Raw genomic sequence first — 22,369 nt, forward strand, 5'->3', positions numbered from 1 at the left:
AATTCCTTTCATTGTACCAGTTGCTAGGAATATTTATGTATTTTGCAATTTCCTTTTTTGGCAACATTTCTATTTAATTTTAAAACATATTATATTCACTAAATAAGTAATAAACCAATTGGACACACTGGCTGTAATGTACCTAACAATGTCCACTCACACCTCTGGTTCTCGTCGTTTTTATTATTGCTTAACTGTTAAAGCTATTACTTATACCGAGTCAGGCAAAATACTTCTACAGTGTTCTGACTTTAATGTAATACATCAGCAGAATTTGAGAGACAATATAAATCAATACCTGTGCAGCTCTTAGGTGTTTGAGCAACCACTTATACTGACTCCCCTAAAACACTTTCATTGTTTTGTCTGCTACTTAAATCCACAAACATAAGTAGAAAATGAACACCTGGATAAAGACATCTGACATTTAGCTATGTTTGGATTTGATTAGCCATAAGAAATTTAAATCATACATAAATGAGCTTTTAAACTTCAGGGACATTTTCAGGGACAGTCAGAGGCCCTGTGTGGGGACTTTGCTGCTACAGGTCACAAATCCTGTGTTTTTGCCAATCAGTAAATGGAAACATATCACAAAAAGTCAAACTACTGTATGTAAGTCGTCAAATGTGCTACACAATGCCAGGTTCATACTGCTTCAGTTACAATCACTGTTTACTTACCAGCAAAGGCAAAACCAAAGATCTCTTTCACTCTGTGTAACAAAAGACAAAGCACAAAAATACAGAATGAGACAACTCAGATCAGCATCAGAGTCAATACTACATCACTCTGTGTAGTCCCAAAGATTCAGTACACTTATTTGTTTACCACAGCAACAAACAACTCACCTCTTTTTTTCTACACCTTATTAAAGATTACTGCCTTCATTAAGGCAATATGTGGTTTCATCCATTTGTAATAAGCCACACACGTTTCTCAGTTATGTGATAGCTCTATTAGTTTGGTGCTATTAGCTAACACAGTAGATTTAATAAGCAATGATTTGCTACAGCTAGCACTGCACACTTCATCAAATTGTGACATCACAATTTAAAAGCATGAACAAACATAAATGAAAGCCTGGGTGATATATCTGTAGGCTTTAACATTTGAGTTGGTCTGCATTCAAATTCTGCTTCCTCAAAATATTATCACCTGCACACAGTGTCATTTACACAGCAAAATTGTAAGTGTAAATTTAACTCTCTTAGTGTTAATTTTAACACTATCCCGGTGTTTATATAATCCTCACCGGTCCAGTGTTAAAATTACTCTTTCAATAGTGTTAATATTTTAACTCTTTTGTAGTGTTAATTGTCTAACACTCACAGTGTTATTTTGTTACATTTTTTAGTGTAACAAAATAACTTTTGTAGTGTTAATTGTCTAACACTCACAGTGTTATTTTGTTACACTTTTAAGTGTAAAACAAAACACTGTGAGTGTTAACGTGGTTAAACAAAATAACACTGCGAGTGTTTTTTTTGTTACACTTAAAAGTGTAACAAAATAACACTGAGTGTTTTATATATATCATTTCAACAGAAAAATAAATGTAATTAATCTCTACCAAGCTTGAATGTGCTTGATTTAAAGGCTCAAGAAAAAAGATGCATAAACAAATTAAACAATAAACATTTTATTCCAAAGGAAGTGTTCCAAGCACCAATACAAACTGGCCACCAATTTGCTGCCTTAATACAACTACAAATAAAATAAAGGAACAACATATAAACAGTCAACACCAGTATGTGCATGTTGCAGGTCAAAGGGTTTGTAAATGATAAGATTGTCTGGTTTTATAACATCCTTTTCATCAGTCTCAAACACTCTGTAGGCATGAAAATGCTCATTGAAGTTATCAACCAGAAGTTTGTCCACAAGGAAGAACGTAGTACTGTCAGCTAAGAGGATCGTTGTTATCACCTACTTTATGGACAGTGCGTTTTGAACCTAAAGGGTTTGCAGTTTCAAAGTCATCATAGTACAACTGAATTTGTAAAGAACTTTGATCTTTAGAGAACAAGGGATGTGTCTTATAATAGCTTCCATCACAAAAGTCTTCAAATGTGTTCGTTTTTGATAAATGTGGCTCTCTAAGCAACTGACAAATTTCCGCATTACGACACATAAATTTAATCGTTTCCAAAATTGGAATGTAAATAAATGTTTCTTTAACTGGAACTTGATCATAGGTGCCTGTTAATTTATTTCTCCTTGTATCAAATCGAACTCCCAACATTATTTCAACTGGCTCCACAATGCCCCATTTCTCTCTGAAATATGCCATTCTTTTGGTTTCGGTATTAAAGCTAATTAAAGGGTTTTCGTAATTTTCAAAGCTTTCGTTTAATGTAGCTCTTACAGGGTCATCCTTAGAGAAATGAGCCAAAATGTCATGTTTTACCTGAGCATGTAGACCAGTAGCAAGATCTTCCAAATCATTAACAACTGATGAAACAACACTATTTGCCATACCACTTCCTTGCAGTTTACCAATTATTGAAGCACAAATATGTTTCACATTTTGGATTTGAAGACCAGATCCCTTGTTCTCAAAGCTATTAGTTTCTGGGTTTTGCATGGAATTTGTATCTCCATCTTCAGCATTGTCTCCTGAACAGTTATCTGTGAAACATGCTGATTTTACTGGATCAACACTTTGACAAAATTCCTTTTCATGAACAACCAAATGTTTTTTGAAACCTGAATACGTTGAAAACTGTCGCCTACAGCGGTCTTGTGCACAAACCAACTTAAACCTGGTGCTTGGATAGAAACTATGGTCAAGTCTTAAGTGAGTTATTAGTAACTGGCTAGCGGCATGTACAGCTTGACAGATGAAACATTTGAACATTTTTCTAACTTAGTTGAAGAACTTTGCCCGAAGTTCACAAACCCTTGGAGAGCCACTTGTTGTTGTAGCATCAATGCTGTAGATTGCTGTTTGCACAAATGTGTAGAGCTGGACCAGGGACTCATCATAGGACAGGTTGAAAACGTAGTGAGATTTAAACAATTCATCAAAAGCACCCAAGGAGCTGGTGGCTTGGCAGGGGATAAGGTGCTTGTCCACGACAATGTAGAACTGATGGATGTTGTTTTGGGTGCGGCCCACAGCAAGGATGTATGGCTGCTTTCCCTCTCGTTTCCGCAGGTGTTCATCAATGCTGCAGTTTGACTGGGAAAAAGAAACATACACTTGAAACTGACACATATTTACAGTCATATTTTAGTCTTAAGTACTCCAGTATGTCCCTTGAGCGATTAAAGAATCTGAAATATTGTCTAGAAATTGATGGAGAGATATTAATGTAATTGTTCACTTTTTTGTAAGAGGAAAACTATTAAAAATCAGAAGGGACACCTAACAGCAGCACAGCAGAAAAATTAGCAAGTCTTCAATTTTTACCAGTGCTCCCAGAAAGCTGTAGGAGACCAAACTGCACAGGACATGGCCTTACATTATAAAAAGTCTATTTGTAATGTCAACTTAAAAATATGCTGTTGCTAATGGGTTAACGTTATTGGATTGTAGTAGAAGAGGTATATTCACCTTATGAAAGTGCACCATTTTGTCCACAGCATCACATGGACTAATTTTTGTCCTCTTCCGACCAGCAGTGGGTGGCAACAAATGAAGGAGGAGCAGCAGAGAAGCCATATCACTGTCCCAGTCTTTAGGCAGGGAAAGACAAGGAAAAAGACAAGACATATGGACTATTACAATTCAAAAATAAAAAAGCTTTAGCTGGCTGGAATACAAACCAAGAGAGAGAGTAGCCTTACTGGTTTCATCATTTGTTGCAAGTTTCTCAGCAGCTTTCAGAAGTTGGTGCACCTCAGCTGATCGAGTCAGATGTCGGGCCTCATCAATAATCTTGGGTTTAAACGCTATTTCCCACTTCTCAAGGAGCTTAGATGCGGTTTCAGCCCCAAACAACAGTTGGAAGTCTTGGTTTAGCTATTAATCATAAATACATAAAAATACTTTAAGTAAAATGCCATTGTAAATTGCCAACATTTGGCCCGATAAGAAAAAACAGCAGTAAAAATAAAAACACCACTCACTAGTCCCTTGATGTCTAAAAATCGTGGGAAGGTTTTGAGGACATCTGTCGTTCTCTGTGGATCATGCACGAGGTTCTGCCGATGTTGAAAGGTCATCTTCATCTTTTCAAAGATGACTGTCTCATCATTACAGTGAAGAAGAAACGATACAGCCTCCCTGCAGGCATCTCCATCAAGCTGTTGAGGCACTGTCACTGTTGATCTTCTGCGGTTTGGTCCTTGCGCTTGGGGAGATGTGGCTACCTTCTCTGGCCTCCGATCTCTACTCCTGGACATGGTTTTGAGGCGCCATGCTAAATATCCTGTGCCTTTTTCTCCATCATAGAAGTGCTCCTGTCAATGTATTTTCAAAAATGTGGAAAAATAAGTAAATCACTAAGTGATCTTAGAATTGCAGTTGTAATTTTATAACCTAAAAAATTACATTTTTATCTATAGGGTTGTAGTTTGATAGATAGATGTTTTCAACAATTGTTATGCATTTTATGATAAATTCCTACTGTCAACAAAGATTTTAATAATCAATTACATTTTTAGATAAGCAACTAAGAAAAAAATGTACTAAAAGTTTTTGTTTTTCAATTTTTTAACTGATGAATTATATGTCAAACAAACATTGAAAAGTTACAGTCTATAAAGCTAAATTGTCTTCAGGTATGAAGTTTGTTTTTTTTACTTACATAGCCTTTTGGAGAAAAAGGATCCTTCAGCGAAGGAAAAAGTGTAATGATTCCCAAGGCATACTTCTCTTTCTGCTTACGTGAAGGAATCCTCCTTTACAGCAAAGAAAACAAATACAAACAGAAAAATCAAAATAAACCCTGCCACTTTAATAATAATGTGGTTTCCTAAACATAATTCAGTGTTACACGTCTTGAAAACAAAGCAGTCCTAGATCACCTCTTTTGATCTGAATTAGTTTTGTTTCTTCAAAACCACTTACCCATGCATCTCAGTCATGTGACTAGCTAGTATGTTAACAAGCTGCCTGCGCGTGCGATGCTGCAGTGATTTCTCAGACTTGTACTCCTCCAAGACATCCTCACCTCCAGGTTTTATGCGCAATGCATTTTCTACCATCTTCAACAAAAGAATTGTCAATTAGCACATGTATGTTATTAAATAAATCTAACCCACCATTACAGATTCATACAAAAAACTAACATTAATAGGGTACAGAGCAACCCCACTCCCACACACCGAAATCCCATCAGCAATGCATTAAGTTATCTTCCATCCAATTCATTCGCTTCCACTTATCCTTTCCAGGGTTGCGGCTGGAGCCTATCCCAGCTGTCATAGGGTGAGAGGCGGGGTACACCCTGGACAGGTCGCCAGTCTGTCACAGGGCTAACACACAGGGACAGACATCCATTCGCACTCACATTCACTCCCACGGGCAATTTGGATTTTTCAATTAACCTAACCGGGTACACCGGCTTCCTCCCTGTGGTGAGGAAGCCGGTGTACCCGGAGAGAACCTACGCAAACACGGGGAGAACATGCAAACTCCACACAGAAAGACCCGGCCTGATGGTGGAATTGAACTCAGGACCTTCTTGCTGTGCGGCAGCAGTGCTAACCACCGTGCCACCGTGCTTATCTTACCTTGCAAAAATTTTATAAGTTTAAATGAAACCATATTTATATTGTGACAAGCTAAACTTACAATAATAATTAGCTAATTACATTTTTAAAATGCATCTAAAGTACCTCTTTTGCAGCCTCTGACTCTGAAACTTCTGTGGTAGGCTTGTTCTTGGCCCCAGTGCTCAGTCTACTTCCAGTAACGGGGATCCCCAAATCTCTGTGAAGATCACTGTCACTTGAGGACAGAGACATGGTATCCGTGAGGGACGATGATGTTGAATGAGCTATAGAAAAAAAAAAACAAGCTTAAAAACATGAAAATGAAAGACAAAACTAATGGATGACTGACCTAGAAGAGGGGTGCAACTCTGGGGTATCATACTACCATATAACATAACTACATACAACTTAAAATAATCAGAATGACAATATGGCAGAGTCATTTAAGTTCTTTATTTTTATTTATATTCCAAATTCAACTAAAAAGAAAATAGCTTTTTTGCAGGAAGGGGGATGGAGTGTATAAATGAGTGTGATAAGGGTATAAGTGTTTCTGAGTGCATGTGTACCATAGCTTTTATTCATGTATTTTGGATCAATTAACATGTGTAAAGTTTTTTCATCAGTTTTAATTATGTAAAGCAATTTGTTTTTGTGCTTTCATGAAAAGAGTGTGCTTAATATGTAAAATACAATAATGTATCAATTGTACTTTGAAATGTTTGCTAATTGTATGCTCAGTTTTGTCTTAATACATTTTAATATCCAAATTGCCACAGCCAAATAGTGTAAAAAAATGTGCAGCTGCAAATCCCTGAACACTCGTTAAAACAAGACTTAACAATGAAATGAAACCTTACCATCTCCTGCTGCACTGTCACATACAGTCAGGCATATGTCAGGATTGGCCTCTATAAGTTCAAGAAAGATGTCTTCCTCCACCGCTGTGTCAGTCTCATCAAAAATGTGCAGTTCAGTAACATCAGGAAGTCCAAACTTGTTTTTCACTAAAGGAAGATGATAACATGTGACGTAAACATATCTGAAACAGAATTGAATTCGAATGGAACAAAGGCTGTATCTCCAAAGCTAATGTGAAATTCCACATTGCTTTTATTTAAAAGCAGTTTAGCAATGTGACATTTCAGTCACTAACTTGTGTGTTTGCAAAACCAATTTGAGTAATTTATGTGTGCTAACTCAACACTGTTAGTCCCACAAGCAGTCAATCTGGCCAGTTCACACTGTGCATTTTTCGGCTATCTCCAAGGTCTGCTTCATGCCAAAATATCAAAAATATTTTTTCTTGTCCTGCTTGTTATAAAGATTTACAAGATTGCCACCCACCTTCACTGATGAACTCCAAGTATGTGAAACCTGGCTGTAACCGTATGTACTTCTTGGAACTTTGGTACTTGACTTTCAGCAACATGATGACATCTTAGAAGAAATCCAAAAAGAGGAAAAGTAGGTGTTAGGGCTTGACGTGTGTAAAATGTATGTAAATATTGCAAAAATAATAAAAAGTCATATCAGATAACTCAACCAAGCCTATTAAAATATACATCTTCAAAGGAATGGTTAAATTCTTTGGTGAGCGCACAGGAGAAGGCAGATTAATGTAGCGTTATGTTAATTAGCTCCCAAAGCAATAAACGGGTTCCGCGTTGGGTTCGTAGCCAGTAACTAGCTTTACTGTCAGCAAACACAGTGTACAGTCGAGTCTTAACAGCTTACTTACCGCTGGGCTCATCAACCACTCTTTTTGGCTGCAGTGGTTATTATTATATTTACATGCTTTCATTTAGCGTTTCTCGAGGGTAGCAACTCCTAAGTTTCTCCCTCCCACACAGAACGGGAGGGGGAGTCCCACACGTTCTCCCTGCAGCACCGACTACACTGCCTACAAGGGCCTGTAGCACTCTGCACATATTGCCTTCACATTAAATCATTTATGAATAATGAAAAAAATCACTTCAAGGGCTAAATCGCATTTTGTTTCTTCACCTAAATATACAGGCTGCATGTAGGAGTGACGTGGATTGCACGTGGCCCCGCCTGACCTAAGGCTTTGGCAAGTTTGATTCGAAATTAAATAAAGGGCGTTTAATAAACACTGAGATATATATTAACAAGTTGTAGTTGTTATATTCTCCCAACAGCCAGAATATGCTAAATGAATATTAGGAAAGTAAGTGGTACTTTGGTGGAGTTCTAGCTAGCAGTAGACCAGCTTAATAAAAAAAACAGTTAAAATTCAAATATGACACTTAAAGATCATGCATTTTGATAGAAACGCTATTTTCTTACTAGTTATCGTGTTACTTGTACTAATATCAATCTAAAACTTAATATTTAACCGAATAAAATTTACCGCAGCAGCAAGAAAAGACGGCGACCGAAGAAGATTCTGAAATGCGCTGCTCCACAGGAAATGAGGGTGTGGTCTAATTTAAAACTCATAGTGTTAAAATGCAGTAACAACTAAAATCCACACTAACACTTTTCAGGAATCCACTCCCGATGTGGTATTTTAACTCAATTAAGTGTTGATCAGACTCCGAACTCTGTTGAATTCAACTAACACTGAAAAATCAACACTGGCATTTTTGCTGTGTAGTTTAATTTAATATGTTGTTGTTTTAAATATCTACATATCATGTTAATAATATTAATGGTGCACTGCTGCATTTTATTTATTTGAAGGTGGCCTTTTTTTATATTTCATTAATTTTCCACAAAGTGAGAAGTTAAACAGAGCTGCAGGTGTAGGTTTTACTTAAAAACAACCTGCACAAACAAGTGTTTGTTAAACAGTTCTTAAAATTTAACTAAAAAACTAAAATTGATTAATTAAAAAAACTTCTTGTTAAGAAATGTTATTATTCTTATATTATGTGTTTTATCCTCACTCTGTCTCTCTCTCCCTTCTGTTAATTAACCCGCACAGGCACGTGAATCTTTTTCTCCCGGCCTTCAGTCAGAGACCGTAAAATGGCTCCTTTGAAGTTGCCGACCCTGCTGCTTCAGCAGTTAATCAGTGGTTCTAAAATGGCGGCTCATTACCTTATAACCTAAAGAATGAGGCCGTTTTAACTGACTGATTTGTGAAGAGGAGAACTAACTTCAGCTTCCCTAAGAGACTCAGAAACACTAACACACCGAATGAACCAAATACAACACAATATCTGGATTAAACAATCAAATGAACTATATTAATTTCACACTAGGCCTATAGGAGCTAGGCTAGGCGTTAGCGCTTAGGTTGTTAGGGCTAGCATACCAAACACTCCTTTTAAATACTAAAATTACAACGTTTCACTAAAAAAGCAGCCATTGTGTTACTTTAACATGACTTATACTTCGACTGGCTTCATAAGTCACTAACAACAACTCAGTAAATCACTCAAACAGTTTATACACATTTAATTTCAGAGAAGAGAGACAGAGAGGCAGCGCTTACCGGCAGGGATCAAGCAGAGACTGGGCGGAGATTCAGTAGTCAGCCGTAGACGTAAAAAAGAGGCATTCACGGGTAGTGGGAAACTTCGCCATTACACAAAATTGGCATTGAAAAGGTGAAAAATATATGTAGATTTAAATATTATTATACTAGATTTTTTTGCAACAAAAAACAACTAGTAGAAATTTAATTCTATAAGTTTAATAAATGTTTCAAACAGGATTCTTTGAATTTGAAATAATGGTTAAAAGACATAAATAAACATAAGGTCATTATGTTAAAATGTACTGTATTATGATAGATTTATGTAACTGACTGCAGTAATAAGAACAGTCTCCAGGACAGTAGGAGCTGCAGAGTCTCATCTCACTGCTCTGCAGGACTCAAGAGGTTCAGGAGGTCCTTTAACCCCACTGCTATGAGAATTTTTAACAGTGACCCCTGAAATGTTCATTGCACATTTATTTCTTTTTTTCTAAATCATAATGGTTGTAATCATATAAACTCCCCCTTGTGGGACTAATAAAGGTATATCAAATATCAAATTCTGACCTAAATGGACTTGCACCCACTTGTTCACCCACAGTGCGGTAAAGCTACAGCGTGGACAACTACAGTGAGGTAAAGCTGTGGCTGTCCCCAAAAAGACTCTTCAGTGAAAGTTTTAAAGACAACCATCTAAACTATAGCCTTAACAGTTACACTTTCTGAAACCACATGTTAATGTAAAAATCATATTTGTAAGAAAATCATTTTCATAGAGTGGAAACCTGTTAATACACAAAGACTTGTTCTCAACTATCAGTAATTAGTGCAGGGGCGGCTTTGACACACACACACACACACACACAGACACACAACACAGTAACAGAGAGAGAGAGAGAAACACGCTTCAGCCATAATTTCATAACCATAGGGGCTAAGACTGTCATTCTTAGACCGTTTTGTTCGGAAGAGATGGGGAAATCCTTAAGCATTATGTATTTAAAACAAAACTATGAATAATTAGAGATATATGACGTAGATGATTGGTTGGCTTAGGAGCCAAAAAGGCATCAAAATGCAAATTTTAATGTCCCAGCTCTCAGAAATGATTGGCTGGTTGTTGGAGCAAGTCGTGCAGGTCCTGATATGTAAATTTGAATATTACAGTGCTCACAGAGGATTAACTCCCTGGGGAGCTGGCAGAAATATATAGAAATACTATGTTTTAGCACAAATACTATAAAATGGCAGAAATACCATATCACAAATACTGTATTTGGTAGAAATATGTTTTAGCAGAAATATTATAGTACTGAAAAGCAGCAGAAAATCTATGATTTAGCACAATAGTAATAACTTGCATAGAAATATTGGAAATACAAAATGGAAAGCTGAAGAAAACCTGAATATGGTTAGATTTGTTCGAAAAACTATAACTAATCAGAAATCCAGTGTTTTAGAACAAATACTATATTTAGCACAAATCTTATAAAATAGCAGAAACAGTATGATTTAGCAGAAGTGCTGTATTTAGCACAAATACTGAAAAGCAGCAGAAATGCCATGACTTAGCATAATTGTAATAATTTAAATAGAAAAATTGGAAAAGCAAAATGGACAGCTGAACAAATGCTGAACATGCTATAACAGTATAACAGTAGTATAACAGTCACACAATCACAAATATGGACACATATGGAAACACACATGCACAGAGAGACACACACAGGATCAAATTCAGTCAACCAGTCTAAATATATTGAATTTAAATCATACAATAAGATGCTCCCATAAAAAGGCTCTCTCTGTCTGTCACACACACACACACACATACACACACAAACACACACACACACACACACATACGGGTCTATGTGGTATGGCGGGACTATACTACGTCAATCCGCCCGGCGGTGGTTTAAGGGGACTACCGTTTCCAGAGGACTTAGAGCCAAGGGAGCGAGGTTAAAGTGTTCAAAAAAATCTGAAAAAAATTTGGGTCACTTCAGACCTAATACACTCCCTATAGAAGTCTAGATACACTGATACACACCAACCAGACTCTATTGTGTTTTCTGGAGACATTGTCCACTTGACAACGATGTGTTTTATGAGGTCCAAAAGAAACAATATCAGGACTTTAAAGGGACAATGATGTCATTATTAAATAGCTCATCATTACCATGATTACACATCTGACAGGACACAGGATTACTGGGACATTATTTTATTATTGTTCTTGGATCTGAACATTAATTTTAATCATAAATAAAAAAGAAATCTATGGACAAAAATGCCCACGCTAACCACAGAAATATAAAAATATAGAAAACAGAAAAATTAAAAACATTTAAAATGAATTTTAATAGTTTAAAGGTAAATATTAAGGGGAGAAAATATGCATTTATATTTTTTTTATTTTCAATATAACCTGTCAAAAAATATATATTAAAGAACCTGTCAAAAAAAACTAAATCAATTAAATTTAAAAGTTATGAAATACAAACTACTTCTGTAATTAACAAGAACTTTTTTTTCTTTAAACAGAACATCAGTGAGGCAGCCTGCTGCACAATAAGTCAGTTTTAACAACAGTTCAGCAATCTGACCAAGATGTAAAACCACATCTGGCTAAACAGTTATTTTAGTTCATTTTTTTCTGCCTTTTTGCAGTTAATCCTCTGTTTCTTACAAAATCTCTTATGTTTTGAACTGTTCTTCCTGCCAACACCGGATCTTCTACCAATTTGCAATGACTGCATTCATTTTTGGTGGCCAGTTTCCCTTCGTTTATGTGGTCTTTAAAATGCCTCATCACTGCAGCCACCTCAGCCTTGGACCACATGTTTTTGGGAGCTCTTCTTGAATTGTGGGATTGAGCAGCATTTTTATCTGGAAGATATATAAAGTAGTAGTAGTTAAAACAAACAAACCAAACAAAAAAAAACCCAAAATCATTTGCTTTTTAAAAGAATGGATGTTACCCTGTCCTAACTTCTGAAATGTGTTGGTACCATCAATATCAAAACCAGCTAAAATTCTCTTTGAAAATTTATCAAATTTCTAAAATGAGACAACATTTAGTGTTCCACTGTGAATAAAAGACTGAATAAAACATTGAATAAAAGTCTCTTGATGCATGCTCAATCATCCAGGTAAGTAAATCCCAAAACGTTGATTCTGTTAATCTGGACGTAGCATTTTCAGTGGGAGAAACATTTTGTCACTCATCCAAGTGACTTCTTGCCACCACTCTGCAGTTTGCCATATGTTGCAAAGTGATGAAACAATAGATGATGAACAATTCAAGAACCTTAAGCACAAACATCTAAGTGACGAAACATTTGAGAGCCATTGAGAGCATCCTCACTGGATGCATCACCACCTGGTATGGCAACAGCACCGCTTACAACCGCAAAGCTCTCCAGAGAGTAGTGCGGTGTGCTGAACGGATAACTGGAGGTGAGCTTCCCTCCCTCCAAGACATCTACAGGAAGCGGTGCCTGAGGAAAGCGGGGAGGATCATCAAGGACTCCAGTCACCCCAGCCACAAACTGTTCAGACTACTTCCATCAGGAGGGAGGTTCTGCAGCATCCGGTCCCGTACCAGCAGACTGAGAGACAGCTTTTTCCATCAGGCCATCAGACTGCTGAACACGTCATAGACACCTCACCCTCACTACTGGAACTTCAACATTATGCACTCCATACTGTATATAAATGCCACTGTTTTGCACATATCAACCTCTGTATATTTTATATATCTTATTTTATTGTTTACTTTATTTCATTTGTAAAACATGTATATACACACTATATACACACTCACACACACACGTAGAAAAACGTATTTAGTACACACATTCAGTAATGTATATACCTTTATATATTGTACATATATTTATTACTTTTTAGATTAGCCATTTTTATATTTTGCTTGTTTTACGTTATTGTATTTTTGCACAACTCTGTTGCTTGTGAAGCTGTACTAGTGTACCTGCACATGTGACGTGACAATAAAAGTGATTTGATTTGATTTCTCCCACTGAAAAAACTACGTTCAGATGAACAGAATAAACCTTTTTACTTACTTAACTGGATAATGAGAATGCATCATGCAAGCACCATAGTATGTCACATGAAGTAGTCTGTAGACAGGCCTCACCCAGTCATTAAATTATTTGTCAGCTATACAATTACCCTTGAGCTTCTAAGAATAATAGACTATGCATAATGGTTGTGATGTGATGATTCCGTTAAATCCCTAGAATTAAAGCAGGAAGTCTACTTTAACACATATGGATATTGTTTGATTTTAAAATCCATTATGGTGGTGTAGAGAGACAGAATTGCAATGCAATTACAAAGAACGTGTCCATAAGCTTAGAGAACCAACTGCACCCCTTACCTTCAGAGGGAGCAGCAGTCTCACTTGCTGCAGGCATTATGAGTGGTTTTTCATCTGCTGATTACACAATTTGAATTAGTTTTAATATTTGTTACAAACATTTTATCCACAGAAATCAAGCTAGTGGTAACTTACCACAATCTACAGTGTCTTGTAGCTGCGCTGTGTTTGTGGAATCAGCTACTGCATGTACAGGCTCACTGGTGCCACACGCTGACATTGTGAGTGCTGTGTCATCATCATCTGATTCACTCTCACTGTCCTTTGTTTCAGCATCACTTAATGCAATTTCATCTGAGAAATTGTGGGAAAAAACACAAAAAAAACCCCCAACACAAACACAAACCCCCCAAAAACCTCACATTAACAACGACATATGACAAAATACAGAACAAATACTGGAAATCATACTTTTTCCACAGTACATAGTTTTACTATTTAAGGCCACCACTCTGCAGTTTGCCAAATGTTGCAAAGTGATGAAACAACAGACTTCAAGAACCTTAAATCATGGACATTTAACAGAATGGTCTGTGCTTTTAGGTTTTAATTCTGTTGATAAAGCATAATATTCAACTGCCCTAATATTTGCTCCTTTCAATACAAACCTTCAATTTCGATCTCATCCAGTGATTTCCCCTGGATCTGGGAAAGATGTCCTTTTTTCATTTTTAAAAGCAGTTTGGAAATCTTGGCCAGCTGTGTTGTGGGAACTGGTAATCTGTAGAATTCGCGGTGAACGCGAATATCATGACCCAGGAAATCTGCAACCTGATCAAGTTCATTGTTTTTCAAATTAAGGACTTGTGAGAGTGTGGCAACATGTTTTCTGAGCTGTGTCGATCTTAGATGCTCAGGGTGCTTTGCTCCACACTGGTGTGCATGAACACTGAGTAGGGTACTGTTGCGGAAAATAGATCCGGCGAGGTCTGAACTCAGAATCAGCTGATACAGTTACATGAATTTTGGTGGATCCGCTGAGGTCCTGAAAATAACCATTGCTGACTGTGTTGGTTTGAATGACGCTCTGAGTGGGGACTTCTGTGAGAAAAAGAAAAGAACAAGAGAACAGATCCGGCGAGGTCTGACAGGCAGAATCAGCTGATACACTCACGTGAATTTCGGAGGATCCCGTGAGGTCCAGAAAATTATCACTGCTGACTGTGTTGGTGTAGAATGTTGATAAATGATCAAGGAAGAACTGCACTGGGTCTGTCTCGGTGTGTGTGTGTTGTTGAGTGACAACATGCGCAGCTAAAATTGGGCGCTGGTTACTTCCTCTTTTTAGTTTTGAAACAAGAAGAGGTTTGGTTTCACTTTAAGGGTTGAGTGCGTATTACTGTGTGACGCACGGTTTCACTTTTGACTAGGGGATAATATGTTTACTTTTGGGTCTATGAAAAGTGAATTACAGTGGGAAGGGGATCTTCTGAATGCGCAGGTTGTTTGCTACTGTGAGACAGTGGAGAGACCTTACGAAGTTACCTTCTTTCACCAAGTAAGAGTGGAAGATCTTGTAACATTCCGGTGGAAATGCCGGGGTAAAAGAGTGAGCTCAGACGAGGGAGTCTGAGAAAAGGACACCTTGAGTTGAGCAAGGTGTTTAACTGACTCAGGATTTCAGAGAATCGAGTCAGCTGTGATCTTGAGTTTTAATGGTAAATTGATTTGAAAGGAAAATCAATGTTTACCATGTTGAAGTAATTCTGAAAATATTACTAGATGTGCTGTGATACAAGTGTTGCAGTCCATCTGATAAGTTAATACTGGGTGCATTGAGATAAGAAACTGTTTTTAAATCAGCACTGGCGGCAGTGATGTACATGTGCTGAAGATTACTGGACCCAGCGAGGTCAATTTGATGAAGTTCTTGCGCAGATAAATGACAGAAACAGTTTTTGAATCTTGGTGAGAATTTTAAAGCACTGAGGTTGAATTTTCTCTGTGCTTGGTGCGCTGTGAGGACTTATAGTGCGCAGGGAGCCACCAGCCACCCGCACAGTACAGAGATGGTCGGAGGAGAGCGAGGAGGCTCTTAAGGACTGTTTTGAGTCGACTGTGTGGGAGGTGATCTGTGACGACCACGGAGAGGACATCGACAGCCTTACTACATGTATTACTGACTATATTAATTTCTGTGTGGATAACACCGTACCTACCAGGACTGTACGGTGTTTCTCCAACAACAAACCTTGGATTACCCCAGAAATTAAAGCCGTCCTCAAGCAGAAGAGGAGGGCCTTCAAATCCAAAGACAAAGAGGAGTTGAAAAGGGTGCAGAGAGAGCTGAGGGGACTGATAAGGAATGGGAAGGACAGCTACAGGCAGAAGATGGAGAACCAGCTTCAGCAAAATAACGTTGGTGAAGTCTGGAGAGGCCTCAGAACCATCTCGGGCCACAAACATCAGAACTCTCTGCCTGGGAGGGATGTGAGGTGGGCAAATGAACTGAATCATTTCTTCAACAGATTTGATTCAGCCATGAGGCAGTCTTCAACATCGGCTGCAGACTCACCCACCCCCACTGCTGCTGTTCCACCTCTGACACCTCAGACACTTCACACCTCCTCTATTCACCCTGCTCACTCCTCCCCACCCCCAACAACAGCATCCAATACACAATCAACACAAGGCTCCAGCCTGTCTCTCTCAACCACCCAGGTTAGGAGGGAACTGAGGAGGATTAAAGCCAAGAAGGCAGCGGGTCCAGATGGCATCAGCTCGAGGGTCGTCAGGTCCTGCGCAGACCAACTGTGTGGTGTGATGGAGCACCTCTTCAACCTGAGCCTGAGGCTGGGAAGAGTCCCACAGCTCTGGAAAACCTCCTGTGTTGTACCAGTGCCAAAGACTTCACGCCCCAAGGACCTCAACAGCTACAGGCCGGTGGCTCTGACATCCCACCTGATGAAGACCCTGGAGCGGCTGGTCCTGGCTCAGCTTCGGCGCCTTGTGAGCTCATCACTGGATCCACTTCAGTTTGCCTACCAGCCTGGCATTGGAGCGGATGATGCCGTCATTCACCTCCTACATCGCTCCCTCGCTCACCTGGAGACCGCTGGAAGCACTGTGAGAATCATGTTCTTTGATTTCTCCAGTGCCTTCAACACTATTCTTCCCTCGGTTCTGAAGGACAAGCTGGAGAACTCTGGAGTGGACCATCACCTCACTACCTGGATTCTGGACTACCTCACCGACCGACCACAGTATGTGAGGACTCAGGGCTGTGTGTCGGACAGGGTCGTCTGCAGTACGGGGGCCCCACAGGGAACGGTTCTGGCTCCGTTCCTCTTCACCATCTACACTGCAGACTTCTCCCACAACTCCACCCAGTGCTTCCTGCAGAAGTTCTCTGATGACTCTGCTATAGTCGGCCTCATCACTGATGGGGACGACAAGGAGTACAGAGGACTGACTCAGGACTTTGTGGACTGGTGCCAGCTGAACTACCTCCAGATCAATGCCAGTAAAACAAAGGAGCTGGTGGTAGACTTCCGCAGGCACAAACATCCTCCACTGCAACCACTGAACATCCAAGGTATGGACATTGAGGCTGTGGACAGCTACAGGTACCTTGGTGTTCATCTGAACAGCAAACTGGACTGGACTCATAACTCAGACGCCCTCTACAGGAAAGGGCAGAGCAGACTGTACCTGCTGCGGAGACTCAGGTCTTTTGGAGTGGAGGGCCGACTCCTGAAGACCTTCTATGATTCTGTGGTGGCCTCAGCCATCTTTTATGGTGTGGTCTGCTGGGGCGGCAGCATCTCTTCTGGGGACAGGAAGAGACTGAACAGGCTGATCTGCAGGGCCAGCTCTGTTCTAGGATGCCCTCTGGACCCAGTGGAGGTTGTGAGTGACAGGAGAATGGTGGCTAAGCTGTCATCCCTGTTGGACAACATCTCCCACCCCATGCATGAGACTGTGACAGCACTGAGCAGCTCCTTCAGTGGGAGACTGCGGCACCCACGGTGTGGGACGGAGAGATTTCGCAGGTCTTTCCTCCCCACTGCTGTCAGACTGCACAACAAAGACTCCAACTGATCAACACACACATTCACACATGTGCAATAATCTTTTCTGGTATCGTTGTATTTTTACTGAGTTGTATATAGCACTTGTATTCTATTTTTATCTTATTGCATATTTTATTCTATTTTATTCTACTGTATATAGTATTTTATTTTATTCTATTCTGTACAGTTGTGTACTGTATTTATTCTTATTTTATTTTATTCTAATTTTTGCTTCATAACTTTTGCACTGTCCACTTCCTGCTGTGACAAAACAAATTTCCCACATGTGGGACTAATAAAGGTTATCTTATCTTATCTTATCTTATATCACGGTTATAAGTCCAAAGTGTATGCCCTGGAGGCCAAGAGTTGTGTGAAGAGAAGAACATGATTTAGAAAAGGATATTTATGGTCACATTTTGTCTAAGATGGGGAGAATTGTCACATATAGGTTTGGGTTGTTTTTTGGTTTTTTTATTATAATAGAGGGAGTTTTATTAAACATGGACATGTCTAGAATTGGGCCCTTTAAAATAGTAACAGTGCACTTAGAAATCCTGTCAGGTGATTTTGTTTTGTGTTTTGATGAGCTAATAATCAGCTCTCTTTTTCTAATTTTTGTTCTAAGCAGGCCTGAAAAAAGAGTGAACTACAGCGCTGATAAAAGTCTCGGGAAGAACAAAAACATCAGGTGACCTCTTCCAGATTACAATGGGCGGAGGAAAGAGGCCACGTGTGGGGATCTGATCAGATTGTGAGTCCCTGTTTAAAAGGATTGCAGCGAGCCAATCCAGTCCAAAAGCATAAAGAACTCTTTTCCTAAAAACAAAACAAAATGAAACAAATGAATGAGCTCATATTGCTGAGGGTGGAAGAATCCGATTAGGTGTGCGGGAGTCTCCGCTGTCAGCAATACCTGGTGTGTTTTATTTTTTCATTTTTGTGTGTGGTGTGAGAATTATTAGAGGTTTGAATTGTTTTTCTTTGACTTGCTCTTTCTGATTTTTGAGAAAGCATGTTTGATCAAATATTCTTAGGAAAGCGTGTTTTGAGTGATTCTAAGTGTGTGCATGTTGTGAGTAGTGGATTTGAATGATTCTGTGTGATGGGTACCAAATAATACATAAGTGATAATGACTTAGAGTGCGTGGACAGAGGGCGTCTGAGAGAGAAGTGTGTGTGGGACGACGAAGTTTACGGAAGGATGCAAAAGGCTGAGGAAAGTATTGTGCGGATGATGCTACAAAAACTGAGCTGAAAAAAGTTGATGTGTGTGTAACCCTGGTAAGATTTACAGCAATCAGAAGTACAGGGCTCTTTGAATGCATCGTACTTCTCGTCTGATAGTTTAATTTCCGGGCTTGCCCTGAAGGCATCACCTGCAGCTCGGTGCGCGTGAAGGTGTGGTGTAGAGGAACAAAGACGGCAAGGAAAAACTCCATGCTGCCGCGAAGCACGGTTTTCCAGTTGAAAGAGAGAAAAGAGGTTCCGTTAACATTTGTGAGAGAGCTGCCGTTAGCGGTGAACCACAGACGAGTACCTACCTCGAAGGAGTCGGAGTGTTTCTTCGAACTTTTTGAACTATTCTGGTGAGTTAGCCTAGCTCACTTAGCACCGCTATTGCAGTTCAGTGCACTAAAAGAAAAATAACTAACCAGTCAGAATAGTAGTAAGTGTTGTTTAAGGATGTTTAAGATGTATTCATATTTCGATGTTGTGACAGGTTTTGTTATTATGAGTGTTTAGTGTTTTTTCCTTTCTTGGGCCTGCTAGTTCAGCCGCGGCCAGCTAAGTGGTTATGCACAGTACATGTGCTGTAGCTGGGCTGTAGCTGTAACTGCGGGTGATGCACAGTAATACCAGTGTATTTATTTTAATATTTAAGAGTAACCAAGGACATTATGAATAAGGACTTTTAAGGAATGTGGACATCTAACATTCTGCATGTTGTGTGCAGACTGGTTTTTTTTTTTTTTGTTGAGGAACAATTCCATGTGTGCTGCATAAGGAGCTGCCATCGCAGATCTAGGACTCTGTTGCTGCTGTGGAGGCCTTCTGTGTGTCAGGACGCGACTCGTTGATGCCTGCCGTACCAGGAGGGCGGTAGGAAAAAAAAACAAAAGGAAGTCCACCTGAGAGACACTTTATCATTTTCTTTTGCTACTTTTTTCTTCGCCTGGAACTCAGGTTGTTTTTTGTTCTCAAACCCAAATAAACTGGTAACTAAATGAAACTGACATCATAAAAACTGACGGTTGACAACCAGTAAAAGTCTAGTGGTACCACATTTTCTTTCTTTTTCCTTTTCTTTGGGGTGTTGAAATATTGTGTTTTCTTTCCTGTCTTACATCTGTTTTGATTGTTTCAATTATTTTTGTGATGCATTTGAGTTGTTTGCTGCATTTGAAGGTATCCCTATGTTGAGGATGAGCAAAGGGAACTGATCCAAAGAAAACATATATATAAAGCAAACTTTGTTTCACAAACCTGTGGTCGTGCGTGTTATGTGGGTTGGAAGTCTTATTGCTCTTACAGAGTTGCTACTGCCAATCTCCTTCCCAAACCTAGATTCAGAGATTGTAGACATTGCACTTGGGCGAGCTGTATAGATCATCTCTTCATAGATAGAGGGACACACGTCCAGGTTACATGTGGAAAAAACAAACAACAAAAACTGTTAATTGTCCTGAGGTCTGAAAGAACTGTACTGTACTGAGGGTACATTCTTTTTAGATCAACTCTTTGCAGAGTTACAGAGGGTTTATAGACTGTAAATACAAAACAAGAGTTTGTTTAAGTTATAAAAGCAGATGACAACTCAGGGAGATAAGAAGTGTGTGCGTAGGCAAACTGCATGGTGTGTGCATCAAACAGGAAGTCTGATTATAGCTTGTGAACTGGTGAGAGACGTTGCAACATGAAAACAGAGGAATTAGAGACTGACTGTCTTAAGAAAAAGTAATGAAAAATGATATTAATTACATGTTTTAGTGTGTCAATACAGGTGGACTCTCCTCAACCTGAAAACATGAGAACAGTGGTCAAAAGAATAGATTAACAATAATGGGGATGAAAACAGGCCAGGGCTTTTGGCTAAAATTTTACAACTTGACCTCTTATTGTGTCCCCATCCTAAGAAGAAGCTTAAAGGACAGTTAATCTCCTGATGAAGACAGACAGAACATCGTGGACTTGAAGATTAAATAGCAGGCAAAAGACAGTGCAAGTGAAGCATTCACACTCACAACGATTGATGAGTCCAGCGGCATGAAAGAAAGCACGTGATGAAAACATCCACGGTGAACTGCGGGCTGGTAAGAACAGTGTGACATGACTGTTTGAAGGCACTGAATATGATATTTTGCCAGGCTAAGGCTTGACCTGAAAGAAAAGACTGAAAGACCAACGGAGAAGAAACAGAGGAGCAGAAAGATCTGAGTGGGACTGTGTTGTTGGAGATTTTAAGGCCACACAGGACACTGTGAAGAGAGGGTAAGGGACCAGTCAGAGGTCAAGCCCGGACGGGTTCGAGCGAGAAGGTACAGGATATAATTGGATTGAAAATGGAAGCTAAATCATGGAGGTTTAGGATTATCCACCACATTACAAAAAAAAAAGAAGAAGTGTGTTTTATGATAATTGAAACGAAGACATATTAAATGAAATAAAGAGATGCATAAGGTATATTAAGGTTGTGTTGATTGTTAACCCAAGGAAAGTGTGTGAAAAGGAAAATGTCTCCAGATTGGGAAAGGGTGAAACTGCAGATCACCCCGAGCCCTTGATGGATACAAAATAAAATATAAACAAAATGATATAATAAACTATTGTATGTTAATAGTACAGTAGCATACTGTACTATACTAATAGAATATTGTAATATACTATTGCTGGTATATGAAAAGATAATAACACTAATAATGACATAATATTAATATGAAGAGGCACCTTAGTCAGTTATGATGTGAAGTTTAGCTTAAGGTTGTTCAAGCCTGTAAAATTGTAGAGAGACCATATTGGATTCATCAGAGCCACAGAAAGGAAGTGGAGCTTGAAGCCCAGACCACTGGAGATTCACAAGTGTAAGGGGTATCTCACCGGTGTGAGTGAGTTCAGTGGTGAGGGAGGAGTGCTGATTGAGCTCAGCTCGCATTAGCATTGCATTAATTATAGAACCTATAGCATTGATGTTGCACTGAGATGTTTATTTAAGTAGCAGGCCTCAGAGTAACGTTTCTCATTGTAACCTCTAATCATTTTATACACATTGCATATTGTGTTTATTAAGAAGTGCGTTCTGATTGACCAACTCGAACGCCTGAGGTTGTTCCCTAGCCAGAGGACTGCTAGAGAGGGTCAGAGAAATGACACAAGCAAAGGGTGGTGACCCTCTTTTAAAAAAAAGAGGGTCAAGAGAGGTAGTGTCAGGATGAGGGAAATATTTTGCTGCTACTATTCATAACCATCATCATTATCATTGCATCAATCATCATTTCATCAAAGCATTTGTTGAAGCTGTTGGCATTGCATTGAAACTTGTGTTACAGGTGTTGTCATGATCATATGTTGACATTTGTATTACAGGAGCAGCCATAATCATTGTATACACATATAACATTAAGGTTAAAACTGCATATAGGTTTATAAAACACATATAGTACAGATAATTTAGAAACAGGCTGGAGTGAAGGCCTGAATGTAATCAGCTTCTGGTGTAATTTGCTTTACTAAAGTCTGCTTAACAACAGATGATAGGTGATGGGTCAACAGGAGGACAAGTTTACGGGGACATCCAAGGTCTGAGATCATCGCCATATTTGGAAAGAAGATGCTAGA

General features: G+C 39.1%; 1 protein-coding gene and 1 long non-coding RNA gene across 2 annotated transcripts; both read right to left on the reverse strand.

The window, feature by feature from the left end:
* Window positions 1-2,869: 2,869 nt before the first annotated feature.
* On the reverse strand, window positions 2,870-7,154 carry LOC134621065 (uncharacterized). Its single transcript, XM_063467480.1, has 8 exons — window positions 7,012-7,154; window positions 6,525-6,671; window positions 5,788-5,948; window positions 5,018-5,154; window positions 4,755-4,848; window positions 3,801-3,967; window positions 3,560-3,623; window positions 2,870-3,184 (listed from the first exon to the last, which is right to left on the reverse strand). The coding sequence occupies exons 1-8, from the start codon at window positions 7,094-7,096 to the stop codon at window positions 2,870-2,872; spliced, it is 1,170 nt and encodes a 389-aa protein (XP_063323550.1). The 5' UTR covers window positions 7,097-7,154.
* Window positions 7,155-11,507: 4,353 nt separating this feature from the next.
* LOC135932325 (uncharacterized) lies at window positions 11,508-14,760 on the reverse strand. Its single transcript, XR_010573417.1, has 4 exons — window positions 14,129-14,760; window positions 13,656-13,814; window positions 13,521-13,577; window positions 11,508-12,004 (listed from the first exon to the last, which is right to left on the reverse strand). It is a non-coding gene; the product is annotated as an uncharacterized LOC135932325 (long non-coding RNA).
* Window positions 14,761-22,369: the final 7,609 nt, after the last annotated feature.

Source organism: Pelmatolapia mariae, linkage group LG23, assembly GCF_036321145.2.
Source record: "Pelmatolapia mariae isolate MD_Pm_ZW linkage group LG23, Pm_UMD_F_2, whole genome shotgun sequence".
NCBI classification, from domain to species: domain Eukaryota; kingdom Metazoa; phylum Chordata; class Actinopteri; order Cichliformes; family Cichlidae; genus Pelmatolapia; species Pelmatolapia mariae.

Coding starts and splice junctions, on each gene's coding strand:
- LOC134621065 (XM_063467480.1), bottom strand. CDS start 7,096: ATGTTGCTGAAAGTCAAGTACCAAAGTTCCAAGAAGTACATACGGTTA. Junction 6,672..7,011: donor CTTGGAGTTCATCAGTGAAG/GTGGGTGGCAAT, acceptor ATCTTCCTTTAG/TGAAAAACAAGTTTGGACTT. Junction 3,624..3,800: donor GAGAAACTTGCAACAAATGA/TGAAACCAGTAA, acceptor GCCACCCACTGC/TGGTCGGAAGAGGACAAAAA.